Raw genomic sequence first — 16362 nt, forward strand, 5'->3', positions numbered from 1 at the left:
AGGAAGCACTACGTGGCGAAACTCGCGTCGGGGTCTATGCAGCGGAGCGGACATCACCTGTTTACACGCACCTGATTCTACCTATGGGTAAGCCTGTGACTTAGCAGTCATGTTCGGAGTATATTACTATCTGCTATGATATGTACTACACCTCTGTCTATTTATAAACCTGTTACCTATGGAGACATTGTTCTCTTTTCTCTTACATTTTAAAGAATGGTGTACTACTGCTATGATGATTTGTAATTAGATACTTACTGTAATAGTCATATAGCTACCCTTGGATGATAGGTAGCAACAATACTTGATGCGGTCTCCGCTTATTTATACTAGAGTTGTCTCTTTATGTTATTTTAATTATGTACAGTGTTTGTGTAATAAAGATTTATACTTTTATATATACACATTGGCGTTAAAGGCTCTTATTTGTCTCTTTGTGGTATATGTATATATAACTTCTAGCTTTGTGCACCTGGCATACAACACCTACAGAAAAATAAAATAATAATGGATTATGACTCCCAACACTACTCATCTTGAGCGCTTCATGTAGAAGTCTTATCAAAGGTCCGAAAAATATTGTCAATTTTTTTTCCAGGATCTAATTTCACTTAAAGAATCCCAATATAAGGTAAATATCATCCATACGTGGATACATGTGTCACAGGAGTGTAAACTATTTCACATTCACCTACCCGAAACTGGACTGTGCCTTAAGAAAACAGAACAATGAGTTCCTAAAGTTACTGTTCCTTCAAAATGAGATCTGCCGGAAGCTTTCATTCCCCAGATAGCTTCAATTCAGGGACGATATTAGCTATAGATTTATTCCTCGGTGAAGATTACAATCTTTTCCAAGAAACCGCTGCTTTTTGATAACTGCATTTTGTATTCTGCTGTGGTTACAGGAAGGGCTCCATGAACCATGAAAAAGAAAAGAGCCAATTAAAACAGAAAAAAATATTCTCAAAAAAGGTGAATGAAAGCCTGGTTTCCATGGAAACAGGTATTCGCATGCAATGGATGATAGGCAAGACTTCGCTAGGAATATGGATTGTGCGAGGACCACAGAGTACCGGACAGCTCACATTTAATGTTTGTAAATGAGATCAATTTCTATCAAATGCAAACTGCTCGAAATGCAAACAAAAATATATTTAGTGCAACTGGACCTATACAAGATTCCGAAGACGTAATTGAAGCTGGAATTAAAAAGAACGGATCTACAATACTGCTACGTGGGCGTAAACAGTGTCGCTCCACTACCTCTAAGGCCCTTCATTTATGTCTGGCGATCCAACTGGACCAGTGCACAAGATCTATCTTTGGCTCAGGCGTAAAACAACTAGACAGATACATCTGATGTATGTGAACGCACCCTTAAGATCCTCTTCCACGGCCCGTCCTGGGCCGCGTAAATGAGCGCTGATCAACGAGACAGCTCGTTGATCGGCGCTTATTTGCTCCTTTCACAGGCAGCTAGTATCGGGACGAGCGCTCGTTACGCCGATCGTTCGATCCCCATACACTGTTTACAGGGAGATGTGCTGCCGACAACGATAATATTTTTCATTTTTAAAACGATACTATCAGCAGATGATTGAGTGTTTGCTCGTTCATCTGCTGATCGCTGCGCTGTTTACACTGGGCAATTATCGGCAACGTTCGCGTGTCTTTCCAACAAGATTTTTCGCCGGAAAATCCACAGCGAAATACAACAGCAGCAAATTGGATGTTTTAGGAATTTTAAATCCGTAGCACGCTTATTCTGTTCTGCATATTCACCGATTCAATATAGAAGGAATAAAATCCACAGCAAAACCTACATGTAACATGCGAGCGCCAGAAGACGAAAGTATCAAAAATGTTATGCAACAAATTCGCTACGTGTGAACTTAGCCTAACAGTGCTACAGAAGGCACCAAGCTGCAAATGCAACCACCATCATCACTACGGTTTTGGAGATAGAGCCACAATAGTGGAAGGTTTCCAAATCGGATGCATATTTGTGTTGCAATTATTGAGAGGAGAAAAAGGAAGTTATACTTACAGAGTGTAGGAAGTAGCTAAATCCCAGCAGCCATTTTTAATAACTATGTAAGAGGTCACAGCAAGGTTGAGTTCACACGAGGTGGATACGCTGCGTAAAGTTACACTGCGTATCCGCCCCGGTGGCCGCTGTGGTGCAGTTTTTCTCCCGGGAATGTCTGCTTTGGAAAACTGCTGGATTTCATCCCAGGAGACCGCTACAGTCTGTGATTGGCTGCAGTGACGGTCACATCAGATAAAACGTCATCCCAGGAAGCCGGGAGGAAGAAACACAGACTTCTATGTAAGTATAAGATTTATTTTTCGGAGTTGAGTAAATTGCGGCGGAATTGATGCGATACCGCCACAAAAAACGCAACAACTGCTATTTGTTGCAGGTTTTACCTCCCGAATGAATGGGGAAAACCCGCAACAAATAAGCGTTTACGTAAATACAATGGACATGCTGCGGAATGAAGTTCTGTGGCGCATGTAATTTTCTGAGCAGTTTCTCCGCTCAATATTTTCGTAGCGTGTGGTTGAGATTTGTTCTAACTCATCCACTTTGCTGCTACTGTATAATGCCGCGGATATTCTGAATTTAGTTACGGAAAATCCGCAGTATTTACGCAATGTGTGAACTGACACTACAGGTGAGAAAACACGGGCGGCAGACGCATGCGGCCAAAACCACATGCAGTGGCGAATGGCTTTACAATTTTGCCGTTATTCGAGTGGCCATTCACCAACTTGTGTTCGCGTGAATTCTTCCACATGCGGATGATGCTCCATGTGTTCTTACCCTAAGCATTTGCAGTAATTAGGGGATTTAATGGGCCATCTGTGTCAGGCAGACATGTTTGGCCTCCACAAAACGACTGTCTAAAAAAAAAGCAAGTGTTAAATAATACTAACGATATCTTAGGAAGCCAATATCTAGCTGTGCCAGTACCATTTTCTCTTAAAATAAAACAAATGACCTGTAAGGCTTCGTTCACATCTGCATCGGAGGTGCCGTTAGGGGCCTCAGTCGCAGATTCGGCAGGGATTTCCCGGGACAATAAAATGTCTCATATCTTTTTTTTAGCTCATACCAATAGTGGTTGTCATCAGCCTTTCAAAACACAGATATAAATAAGAAAAGGCATTTTCACAAAAGAGAACAAATCCATCTCCATGGTATAAATTTACTGTTGATTTGTTTTTCAAATTTGGGAAGAAATCGGTCAGGTTTCCTATGACACGATCTGAAGGCAGCGGAGAGGGAGAGAGCCGGATTGGGGATATATAGTTATAAAGCTGGAGTGTGAAAGCCCGAGAGTCCTGCACGCTCCGCCCACACAGAGTGATTGACAGCTCTCCAGGTATACAAATTCAATAGAAGTCCTCTATAGGGGAGTTCACCTTTTCACGTTTTTTTAGCCATTAAATCCAATGCAAAAAAACTCCACAAAAATCGCTCCAAACGAGTGCCACAGGATTTTCTGCCTCCCATTGATTTTAATGGGAGGTCAGAGGTGGAAACCGCTCAAAGAAAGAGCATGCCGCTTTTTTTCCCCGCGAGCGGACAAAAGTTACCCAGAAAAAAAAAAGCCTCTGTCTCGCATTGAAATCAAAAAGAGGGGTGTTATGAAGCATTTCTTGGCATTGGTCCCGACCCGGTTTCCTCATCAAACGCTGTGTGAACTACCCCTATGGGTTCTGGTAGTATTTAAACCGCTTTTTACATGAAAATACTGCATTAAACCACAGAAAACTATACATCCATGAGCTAAGCATCTCCCCCTCTTTTATATGCTGCACTCAGATAGAGTAACATTGGAGACCTCACAGTGCCCCTTTAAAACATTCAATTTTTCTAAAAAAATATATAAATTAACCCCTTCCCGCCGCAGCCCTTTTTCAGATTTTCATTTTCGTTTTTTCCTCCCAACTTCCAAAAGCCATAACGTCTTTATTTTTCTGTCGATATAGTACTATGGGGGCGTGATTTTTGTGGGACGAGTTGTAGTTTTTCGTAGCACCATTTATTTTGCCATATAATGTACTAGGAAACGGGAAAAAAAAATATTTGTGGGGTAGAAAATGAAAAAAAACAGCGATTCCTCCATGGTTTTTTGCGCGCCGTTTTTACGGAATTCACTGTGCAATTAAAACAACATGTTAACTTTATTCTGTGGGTCAATACGATTACGGCGATACCAAATATATATAGATTTTTCTATATTTTACAAGTAAAAACCTAAGTGTAAAAAAGAAAACGTATTTTGTGTCGCCAAATTCCAAGAGCCATAACTTTTTTATTTTTCCGTCGATTAAGTTGTATGAGGGCTTATTTTTTGCGGGATAAGCTGTAGTTTTTAATAATACCATTTTGGTGTAAATGCGACGGTTTGATCACTTTGTATTTCATTTTTTGTGGGAGATTAGGTGACCAAAAAATAGGGGTTCTGGCGTTCAAATTTTTATTTATTTTTTACGGCGTTCACCGTGCGGGTTAAATAATGATATATTGTAATAGTTCAGAGTTTTACGGACGCGGCGATACAATTAGGTTTATTTATTTTTTTACTATGCTCTAGGAGGAAAATAGTTTTTTTTTTTGCTTTTTATATTATTTTTTTTACACAAAAAAAACAACTTTATTTAACTCATTTTTACTTTTTTATTAGTCCCCCTAGGGGACTTCAACCAGTGATCGTTAGATCGCTTGCACGATATACTGCAATACTAATGTACTGCAGTATATCGTGATTTTAACAGGCATCTATTAAGCCCTGACTTCATTAGGCCCCCAAGCAGCCATAGCAACCATCGCCCCCCCGCGAGCTGTTAGAGGGGGTCGCCCCCCTCTTTCTAACGATTTAAATGCGGCGATCGCTATTGACCGTGGCATTTAACGAGTTAAACGAGCGGGATCGCGCTCGAGCGCGATGCCGCTCATTACTCTGAAGTGTCGGCTGTAACATACAGCGGACACCGGCATCGTATGGAGCGAGTTCACTCCGTGAGCCCGCTCCATACTTTCCCTACCTGACTTTGGCGTATGGATACGTCAAATGTTGGCAAGGGGTTAAAAGTAGGACATAAAAAACATCAGATGCTGATTTGTCTCAGCGATATACTAGTTGATTATAACCTCTCTGGGAGATCAAAGACTGGTAATAGATTTAGCTATTAATTTCAAGCTTGAATAAACTGAAGATAAAATATGTCTGAAGCGATAAAATGTACCTGAATGCACCATCACCTTCTGAACTTGGAGCCGTTATATGACAAGCGTCACCTGACAATCCGTAGCCTAGAACTTCAGCATACATTTTGGCACCTCTTGCCATCGCATGTTCATGTTCTTCTAATACAAGCACTGCTGCCCCCTCTCCCATCACAAAACCTTCGCGATCAGGATGGAAAGGCCGACACGCTTTCTGTGGAGTTGCGTTATAGCTAGTACTCAGTGCTCGGGCTCTCGCAAAGCCAGCAAGGGACAAGGGGCTGATGCAAGCTTCTGTCCCACCAGCCAACATGACGTCAGCATCCCCATGAGTGATAAATCTAAAAGAGTCTCCGATAGAGTGGGCTCCTGTAGTGCAGGCTGTGGAAACAGCGTGATTCGGTCCTTTGAGCTTGTACTTAATACTGATTTGTCCCGCCGCCATATTGACCAAGATCTTAGGAACAAAAAAAGGACTCACTTTGTTATACCCTTTTGTTTGAAATAACATGGCAGTGTCTGTAATAACATCAAGAGGTACCATCCCCATTCCTATTGCCACGCCAGTGGACCCATGATCTTCTTCAGTCTTTGGAAACCAGTTGGCATCCCAAATAGCTTCCTCAGCAGCTGCTAATGCCAAAATTGTGGCAGATGACATTGTTTTTATATCAGACTTTGAAACATATCGCTCCTCAATGAACTCGCCATCTCCATGACCCCTTGGAACCCGAGCAGCTACTCTACAAGGGATATTTCGATACTCTTCCGCTTCTAGAGCAACAATTCCACTTTTGCCTTGAATCAGATGATCCCATGCTAACTGGGTGCCAGTGCCAATAGGTGATACGATACCAACACCAGTTACAACGACTCTTCGATGACATTTCTGAACTGTGTTAACACCTAAACCTCTTTTATGGAGTAAAAATGTCCCAAGGCGTTTTACCAAGAAGGGGCAGACATCACCCATTCCTCGAACTCTTATAAGGTGAATGCTCATGAGTGATTTTCGATATTTTCTGGAAGTCTGAAAAAAAGGAATAAACATTTTTCATTAGTATTATTATTGGTCTATACAATACTGTGATAAAATAAAAATGTACTATAGGATATGGCAAGGCAACGGAAGTAAAATGATGTTGACCTGTGTAATTTATGGCAAACATGACTTGACCATAAAGGGCCTTAAAGTTAGGGCCAGTTGTAGACATCTGCCATTGACTTTCTTTGAAAAATAAAAACGTATAGTATACTGAATAGTGTAGCAGCCTACATTACTCTATACAGAACTAACAGTGTCCACTTAGGCGCCCCTCTTCCTTTGCGCCCTCCTTCATCATGATTCAGCCATTCAACAATTTCTCCTCAGGAGGTTCTTTATGTTAGTTAGGTCCCATTCACATCACGTTTTAGCCGTCCATTGGAGATATTCGTTGGGAAGACTTCAGGCATGTGGTGGGATACGTCACCTGGGGACTAGCCTTGGGAAAACTCCTGAGGTCAGGGGCTGAAGTCCCAGGGCAGAGAACCTACTAACACACTGGCCGGGGACTCCGGCACTGCTCCTGACGTCACTTTTCATATATGGACAGTGACATCAGAAGCTTTGCAAAGCCGGAGTCCGGCCCAGGACAATCCCGACATCACTGTCCATATGTGGACAGTGATGACAGGAGTTCCCCGAGGTGTACGTTCAGCGTATACCAGTCACAGATGCCACACAATAGCATCCGTCACACATAGGCTCCCATGTTTAAAAATGTCTACAGTGCGGTATACTTTTTAATGTGGAATCCCTCAGGATGGAATAGTGTAGTCTGCTACGCTATTCTAGCCATAAATAAAACAAAAAAAAAACGTATACTTATGTATACCAGCCCGATACAGACCAAAAGGACACATTTATCGTGTACGTCGGGAGCTTTCCCGACGTACACGAAAAACATAGCGTAATAAACGATGTAACAAAGCTCCCATTACCTTTTCTAAAAGAACTTCTGCAGAAGCTGCAGCATCGCCTATGTTCTATTTAAAACAGATTCCAGATCTTGCAGCGACTCTTAAAATTAGGGAGATTTTTATGTCTCTGCTTTTCACAGGTTCTGGAGCAGCTGATTTGCGTATTACATGGTGTTGCAACTAGTGTTAAATTCAATTATACGTTCTGCCCCCATAGAGGGTGAATGGCAAAAACCGTGGAAACACTAGCCATCGTCACCTACGACGGAAAGGAAGTACCCATTCCTCTTTAGGACAGTGTGATTTGCTTCAATGAAGTGTGTGTGTGTGTGTATATATATATATATATATATATATATATATATATACACGAAATGGCAAACTCCTTTAAGAATATTGGAAGTAACAATAACCTTGGAGTTCAGTGCCTAAAGGCCCTATTACACGGCCGATTTTGGCCGACGCAGCGAGCGCTGATGAATGAGACAGCTCGTTGACCAGCGCTTGTTTGCTCCTGTCACAAGGAGCTATGCATGGGGACGAGCAGTCATTACCTCGATCGCTCGTCCCCATACGTTATTCTCACGTCGGCAGCACGTCTCCCTGTTTACACAGGGAGATGTGCTGCTGACAACGATCATATCTAACTTTTTTAAAAACGATACGATCAAGCGTTTGCTCGTTCATCTGCGGATTGCTAGCCTGTTTACACAGGGCAATTATCGGCAACGAGCGTTCGAGAAACACTTGTCTGCCCGATAATCACCCAGAGTAAAACCCCCTTTACATGGCAATGCTCAGCTTGCAGTATAAAGGAACTACCCAGCGACTTCTAATAGTCTTATAATTCACAGTAAAGCTGGGTTCATGTCGCAGTCAAAATGCAGGGTTTTTGCTACGTATTTGCGAAAATCGTGGCAAAGAAACGCATTTTGACTGCGATGTCAAAACTCAGCATTAGGCCTGTTTCACACAGTGTAGTTTTGGATGCAGTTTTTGAATCAACAGCCAGGAGTGGGTCATAAAGGAAGGGAAGTATACAGGAAAGATTCTGCTTCTAATCTTTTTTTGAATCCACTCGTGGTTGTGGCTTGAAAAACGTGTGCAGTAGCGTAGCTAGCATGGGGGGGGGGGGGGGGGGGGGAGGGGTGGTGGCCCCAGGCCCACTGAGATGGTGGGGCCTTCCGCACTGCCACTTCCACCCGCCGCTGTATTATTATTCAAGTAAGCAGATGTGCTGCACGCTAGGCACGTCTGCTAGAGCACGCCTCTGATGCTGCCCGCCAGGAGCAGAGGCTTGCGTGTGAGGAAAGGGTGAGCAAGCACCCCTCCCCGATGGATCCAGTTATGAAAATATACAGGGATAATGGCTGCTTTAAAAAGGGATGATGGGGATTAATACAGGGATGATGGCTGTCATCCCTGTATATAAACCCCATAATCCCTGTATAGATCAACCATCAACCCTGTATATACCAGCCATCATTTGTGTATAACCCCCATCTTCCCTGTATATAACCCCCATCTTCTCTGTACATACCAGCCAGGCTGGTATATAGAGGGATGATGGAGGTTATATACAGGAATGATGGAGGTTATATACAGGAATGATGGAGGTTATATACAGGAATGATGGGGGTTATATACACGGATGATGGGGGTTATATACACGGATGATAGCTTGTACATACTGTGGCGATGGGGTTATATACAGGGATGATGGGGGTTATATACACGGATGATGGGGGTTATATACACGGATGATGGGGGTTATATACACGGATGATGGGGGTTATATACACGGATGATTTGGGTTATATACACGGATGATAGCTTGTACACACTGTGGTGATGGGGTTATATAAAGGGGTGATGGGGGATATATAGCCATTCACTTGCTTTCAGAGACGTCTACCACAATTTCTAATGCAAACCCCTCTGTCAGAGAAAAGATTAAACTTCAGTAAGAATGGGAAATATAGCAGCATATACAGTACAGCGCTCTTACTCATTCAGAATAATGACCACTATAATTAGAATGCGCCTCTTCAGTTGTAAACATGCGTGGGGGGGGGGCACTGGGTTGGGTCCCACTCAGATGTTTTGCCCCCCCCCCTGCTAAAGCCCTACGTATATTATGCTTTGACACCAACTAACACGCATACAAGGCACACTTAGCAATCATGTACAGCAGAGCATGTAACGGGTTGTCGTGAAACTATAACTCCCAGCATGCCCTGAAAGCAAGGGCTTTCGTTTCAGGGCATGCTGGGAGTCGTAGTGAACAGCTAAAGTGCTACATGTTATTGATCAATGCTTTAAAGTAATATAAAAGTTAAGTCATGTGGAGTATAATAACCAGGAGGTGGCATTAGATGGGAGTGTCTCGTTACCGCTGTACCTGTGGAGGAGCTGCAGAGCTGGGTAGCGATGGGCGCTTGTTCCGGGTTTGTCTTCACATCCGGCCCTGCGCTGTGCGCCGCTCTGCTTCCCTCCCCGCAGCCCCGGGCTCAGTCATGGCTTCTTACGAGTCCTCCGCCGTCACCGAGCTGTGTCAGAATGGTCGCCAGGTGTTCATGGACGCCTGCCAGCTGCTGCTCACCTATGCGGACAATATACTCCGGTGAGTCTGGGCTGTCTCTATAGTATGCTCCGGTGTCGTGACATCACTGGATACGGAAGGGTCTGCAGGATGATGACGCTGTATGTAGCTGCATGACGTCATTCATCCCATTAGCCTTAGTTGGAATAGTCAGGGTTCAATGATCTTCTCCATTTTATTAATGTGTTACCTGTTCTGTCTACTTTTGGGAATCGGAAGAGTGGCTAATAAGGGGGCCATAGACTAAAAGATTTTGCACGGATACCACGAGCGTACCAATTCTTTTAGCAACGCTTTCGTTAAAGGTACATATACGTGTGGATATTTTTCATGGTAAATTATTAGTATTATCATAATAAAATAGTTTTTAGTACCAAAGCGGTTATTACTCACAATCGGGAAATTGTTCAGATTGTTAAAGGGCTTGTCACACCATAACAACCTATTACCTATCCACAGGATAGGTGATAAGTGATCGCCGACGGAAATACCCCAATCACGAGAACGAGGACCCCAAGTCCCCTGATGAATGAAGCGGCGGTCACACATGCACGCTAAAGGGCACCTTCAGTTATGCCGGCCAAGTTGCTGTGTCTGGATAAACATTGAGGGAACTGTGGAGCCCCCACTGATTAATGGTCATCAATGTATTAATCATGGAAAACCCAATCAAAGTGCAAAGGAGATAAAAGTATATAAAGATATATATCACTGTTTAGTGTACCTCCAGTTTTAATCTCCCACCCAATCTGACATTGGGCACAGAGCAATGTTGCTGCGCGCCAAGTGGTACAGTTGAGGTGGTAACTGTATTACCTTAGGCGTCATAGGGTTGAGGACCTGTGTACAAGACTTTCAACCGTTGCATTGATGGAGATAGACTGTGTATGTGTGGCACTCTTCTGCCAGGAATGGGCATCTGGCAATGCCGTTCTTTTAGTAGTTATTTGTCCCAGAAAGCCCATTTGATGGGGTTGTTGTATTTGCCTATGTGCCCTGTTAGGTTGAGTTCACACTAGACGTAAATGTATTTAGTTACGGAAAATCCACAGCATAATACGGTAGCAGCAGGGTGGATGAGATTTGAACAAATCTCATCCACACGTTGCATAAAAGATGTGTGGAAAAAAATGCTCAGAAATTGACTTGCAGTGAGTTTTTTTAATCCGCAGCACGTCAATTGTATTTGCGTAATCGCTGCTTTATTGTTGTGGGTTTTCCTCATTGAATTCAATGGGGAGCTAAAACCCGCAACAAATAGCAGATGTTGCGATTTTGCCGCAAAAGTATCTTATACTTACCCAGAATTCTGTGCTTCTTCGTCCAGGCCGGCCTCCTGGGATGGTTTGATCCTATGTGACCGCTGCAGCCAATCACAGGCTGCAGTAGTCACATGGGATGAAACGTCATCCCAGGAAGCTGGGCTGCAGTATGGAAGAGGGACACTTCACCATGGCTACATAAGTATGAAACTTTTTATTTGAATTTACGTGCAGTTTTCCGCAGTGGACAGTCCGGTAGTCCTCCTTCTCTTTTGTGTCTAGGAGCTGTAGATCCTCTTGTGTTATACTCCGGGGTGACAAACATTGGCTAACATATATATCATGATGGTGTACGTACGGTATATGCAAGGAGACACACGGAGATGGGAAGTGAGGACAGGTGGCTAGTCACCTCCCTAGGGGGCTAGACTGGACGGCACCGTAGTCCTGACTATGTGACAAGTAACAACACAATCATGGGGAGGGGGGACCTGAATGTGTCATGTATTGTGTTCTGTTAAATAAACTTTAGGTACTTCTGGAAAACCCCTTCATTTTATAGGTCTATGGCCCCCTTCACACCACGTTATTGAGCAATGTATGACATATACGCCAAGAAAAGCTCCCGACATATACATTAAATATAGCCTGTGATGGATGCCTAAAGTGGTTTTCCCACAAACACATGTATCCCCTATCCATAGGATAGAGGATACAAGTGTGATTGCTCTTGGCCTGACCCCCAGCGTTGAGGAGAATGGGGGACTGAAAGACCCCCGACGTTCTCCACAAGAATGACAATGGAGCGCTAGTGTGCATGCTTGGTCAGCGCTCCATTTATTTCTATGGAGCTATCGGAGACATTGGTCCCAGAAGTCTGATATAAATGAATGGAGTGCTGGCCGAGCATGCACACTAGCGCTCCATTGTCATGGAGCACTTCTGGGGACTCTCGGTCCCCCGCTCTCCTTAACGCTGGGGGTCCCTGCAGTTGGACCCCAAGCGATCACACCTGTGATAGGGGATTTATCCTGTGGAAAGGGGATACATGTGTTTTGTGGAAAAACCCCTTTAACAGTGGCATCCATCACCCATAGGCTATAATGTTATCCATTAAATGGATATGTCATGAACTGGGGTCATGAGTGTTCATGACGTACTTGTCACCCACAGACTAAAATGGTATCTGTTTAATGAATATGTCGTATCTGTTTAATGGATATGACATAAAATTCTATTCAAAAGCTCATGATGTATATGTTAAAGAGACTCTGTCACCACATTATAAGTGGCTTATCTCCTACATAATGTGATCGGCGCTGTAATGTAGATAACAGTGGTTTTGTATTTTGAAAACGATCATTTTTGAGCAATTTTTTGATTTATGCTAATTAGTTTCTTAATAGACAACAGGGCGTTTTTTACCGTTTTAAAGAGAAGTGTATGATGCGGACCAATCAGTGACCAATCAGCGTCATACACTTCTCTCCATTCATGTCCATTTTTACTCCGCACAGCGTGATCTCACGAGATCACACTGTGCTGTCACATACACCCACATTAACTTTGCTGAAGTGTCTTGAGAGTGAATAGACATAACCTCCAGCCAGGATGCGATGTCTATTCACACTCCCGACACTTCGGTAAAGTTTGTGTGGGACTTAATCACAGCACAGCGTGATCTCTCGATGTCACAAACTATACTGTCTTATACCAGCCCAACGGAGGCCTAAAGGCCACTATTTTCGCCTTCCAACGGGTTGATGGAGCCCTATGAACACGTTTAGCCGCGTGCTTTCCTAACATATATGCCAAACGTAAAGAATGTGATATGAAGGGGCCCTAATAATACTGTGGTACAAGGGAATGAGCTATTGAATGTACAGTATGTACTAACCGTTAAATCTTAATCCAACAGGAATCCAAATGAAGAAAAGTACAGATCCATACGACTTGGGAACACCGCATTTTCTACCAGACTCTTGCCAGTTCCAGGTGCTGTTGAGTGTTTATTTGAAATGGGATTTGAAGAGGTATGCTGGTTTATAAAAACTTTTGGATTAAAAATATGTTCCTATAACTTGTGATTAAATGTAAACCCCCTTGATAAGTATAGGTTGTTGCTTTAGAAGTTAATTGAGAAGAGTGTGCCCGCCTGACACTGGCATATACTCCTCATTAGGATCGCTAACGATGATTGTGACGTCTAGGGGTTAAGCTTTATTTGCAATAGCAGGTATACTTACCCATGAAATAGAACTTGTCCCTGTGGAGTAACTACACTTTTATACTCTATAGTGTTCTATACTCTATGGGGGAAATTTATCAAGCACTCTGGCAGAGAGTAGTCACAGTTTGCGCAAAAAGGGCCGTTTTGCGAACACATTTAGCGACTCCTGCATTTTTAGGCTGCCTCCGGTGCTTTTCAAAAAGTGGGTGAAGCTTAGCATGAGGGCGGGGTGACTCATGGCCCAACAAATTCTTTATACTTTCCTCTAGAAAGTGGCGTAAATTTTAGTGGAAATCCACACCATCTCATTCTCTTTTTGGTGCAAGGATGGCCAGAGATGCGCCTAATTAAGAGGTTCGTCGCTTACATAATTAGACGCGTTTTACTCCACTGCTCTTTAAATTAAGACTGGCCTATGAATAAATCTGCCCCTTGATGTGAACCGCAGAGGGCCAGCTGTCTCCAAGATACAAGAGAATGTCTCTCTAGCAGGTGCATGTTTATAAAGGAAATTGGAGAACACAGTTCACATCTATCTTATTTATGTAGCCAGCAAAAAGGGGTTCCCCCCATAAAAATAATTTATCACCTATCCATGTGATATGTATAATATCTGTGGATGTGACCGACACGCGTGTGCTACCTCGCCATTCATTCTATATGGGACGGATGAAAATACTCAAGTGCTGAGCTGGTTTCCTAATATTATTAGACCTTTAAAATGTGTTGCTGTGAAGGAAGGTTTACACATCTAATGAAACCATTTTATTCCACAGGGAGAAACCCATCTTGTATTTCCTAAGGAGTCATCAGTAGAGCAGCTGAAGAAGGTCAGAGACTGCATCGCATCAGAAAGAGACAAGCGCCTCAACAGTTCTAACGTGGTAGTACCCGCTACAGGGAGTGCACCGCTAACGCCAAGCCCAAGCCTGGTAACTTCATTACATCATAAGGGGGTAGAGGGCAGATCAAACAACTTGGAAACCTGTTTTTAATTTCTACATTACCATCAACTACTGCATGTATGGACCATGCACTTCTTCATGACCATGGTGGTTTATACTAAAATCTTTAGTGCAGTTTTTTTATGTAGTAATTACAATTTCTTCTGCTTAAAGGGATTGTCCATCTTCTCAAAAATATACTTTCCTTTTTAAAGGGGTTATGTGGGGACGGAAAATGATTAGCAGTGTATACACTGCAGTATGTGAGTACACTGCTAATATACATTCTGGTCCCCCGTCGCTTATTATGATATTTTAATAGATTTTTACAGCGCTGCCGGGGGACCAGAAATGTAGGGGCACAGTCTAACTCCATGACGACACGACACCGCTGTACTCTAGGAAATCACTGTACTACTGCTACAGCGATTACATAGCATACAGCGGCGTATTAATTTTGTTGTACGGTGTTTACCTTGCAGGTTGAATAATGTTACATTGTAATAGTTCGGACTTTTACAGATATGTTGTGTGTCTTTTTTTTTTTTTTTTTTACATTGCTTTTAGAAGACAAATGGGAAAATAGGTTTTTAGGAGTACAAAGATGGCAAACCTGGGGGCCTTTATTAGACCCCCAGGCCACCATGGCAACAATCTGCATCCTGCTTTCACATCGTGGGGGGACGATGGCACGTTGGAGGGGGCTTAGATGCTGTGGTTGCCATTGCCCGCGGAATCTATGGGGTTAGACTAACGGGATCCCGTTTGTTACACTGAAGTGTCGGCTGTAACACACACTTGTTCTATGGAGCCCATGATCCCGCTCCATGCTCCCTCATCCGACCTCTGCTGTATATGCATGACGGATGTGAGGAATGGGTTAAATTCCGTGCAATTCCTGCGCCTCTGGTTCGGTTTGTTTACATGGGTAGCACAATGATGGTTCCGGATATGTGATCGCAATGTACGTTCCTCTTCCTACTGACCATGCCATGATATGCCCAAATAAACAAGATTCAGAGGGGACCATGGCACCGGCGGTGCGACATCTGCGTGGAATTTAAAAGGTGAATATATTACAGATTGTTTTTTTAAAACCTATTGAGAATGAAAAAGTATTTGAGAAGTCTGAAAGCCCCTTTATAACTCAGTGCCTATATATTGGTCCTTTTCGCTTATTCATACAACCTGTTTTTTATTCACGCACTTCAGTTACCAATGAATTTGGATTCTATGGAATATTTCGGAAGATAAGTTACTAAGCTCCTTTTATTTTAGGCATCTGAAATCAAATTTTTCAAGACGTTGCAGTCAAACTCTCAACATGTTCTAATGTATGAGCAGCCAGAACTTCAGCAAAAAGCTCGAGAACACATTCCTGTATCGGAACTAAAAGCGAGCGCTCAGGAAAAACTGCAGCAAGCCAGAAGTCTTGAACCCGGTAAGGAATTATGCCCGCTTTTTGATTTGTATTGTACAAGGGAATTTATTACTGACCGATATTAAAGTATATTATGACTTATTATATAGCTTCATGCATTCTTCTACTAAATTATGTATTCTAATAGGGTTGGATGGATCTGAGCATGGCTGCTGTCTTCCAGAAACCGCGCCAATGAGGCTGAGCTGCAATACCACACACAACCTGTAGACAGGTGTGGCAATGTTTTTGAAAGAAAGCAGCTGTGTTTTTCCAATTCTGACAGTCCCCTCAATCCCCTAACATCCAAGCCAATTTTGGCTTTTAGGACCACAAGTTGTTTTTGGCAGGACACGTTGCAGATATTTTAAGGATATTTTTGAAACATATTTCAGTTAATGTTTTATATAATTTTTTTATAATGGCAGAATACAAAAATAATGCAATTCCTCAATTATTTTTTTTAATATATATTTTTTTGTTACGCTGGCACTATACACCAATAAGAATAGCATTAACATTATAATACGGGCTGTTATGGCTACAGGAATACCAAATGTATATATATTTTTTTTTCCCTCATGGAGCCAGAAAGCAAGACAACCCGTTACAGTGCGCCCAGTGGTTATGGCTTTAATATCGATACCTGTAATAGCAGTGGGCAGTATAGAATCCTTCTAAAAAATCACTAGAAGAGTTA

The 16362-nt window shown here is 42.7% G+C and overlaps 2 protein-coding genes across 2 annotated transcripts in view; one reads left to right on the forward strand and one right to left on the reverse strand.

Moving 5' to 3' along the window:
• Positions 1 to 9813, reverse strand: part of OXSM (3-oxoacyl-ACP synthase, mitochondrial) — a 25147-nt gene extending 15334 nt beyond the window's left edge. The window contains exons 1-2 of the mRNA XM_075827185.1: positions 9606 to 9813; positions 5263 to 6272 (exon numbers count right to left, since the gene is read on the reverse strand). Of these exons, the coding sequence (XP_075683300.1) occupies positions 5263 to 6245 (983 nt within the window). The 5' untranslated portion in view covers positions 6246 to 6272; positions 9606 to 9813. The remainder of the gene's footprint in view (positions 1 to 5262; positions 6273 to 9605) is intronic.
• Positions 9662 to 16362, forward strand: part of NGLY1 (N-glycanase 1) — a 22585-nt gene continuing 15884 nt past the window's right edge. Inside the window, exons 1-4 of the mRNA XM_075827184.1 lie at positions 9662 to 9827; positions 12987 to 13101; positions 14075 to 14230; positions 15521 to 15683. Coding sequence (XP_075683299.1) covers positions 9721 to 9827; positions 12987 to 13101; positions 14075 to 14230; positions 15521 to 15683 — 541 coding nt within the window. The 5' untranslated portion in view covers positions 9662 to 9720. The remainder of the gene's footprint in view (positions 9828 to 12986; positions 13102 to 14074; positions 14231 to 15520; positions 15684 to 16362) is intronic.

This window comes from Rhinoderma darwinii, chromosome 5 (assembly GCF_050947455.1).
Source record: "Rhinoderma darwinii isolate aRhiDar2 chromosome 5, aRhiDar2.hap1, whole genome shotgun sequence".
Classification (NCBI taxonomy): Eukaryota; Metazoa; Chordata; class Amphibia; order Anura; family Rhinodermatidae; genus Rhinoderma; species Rhinoderma darwinii.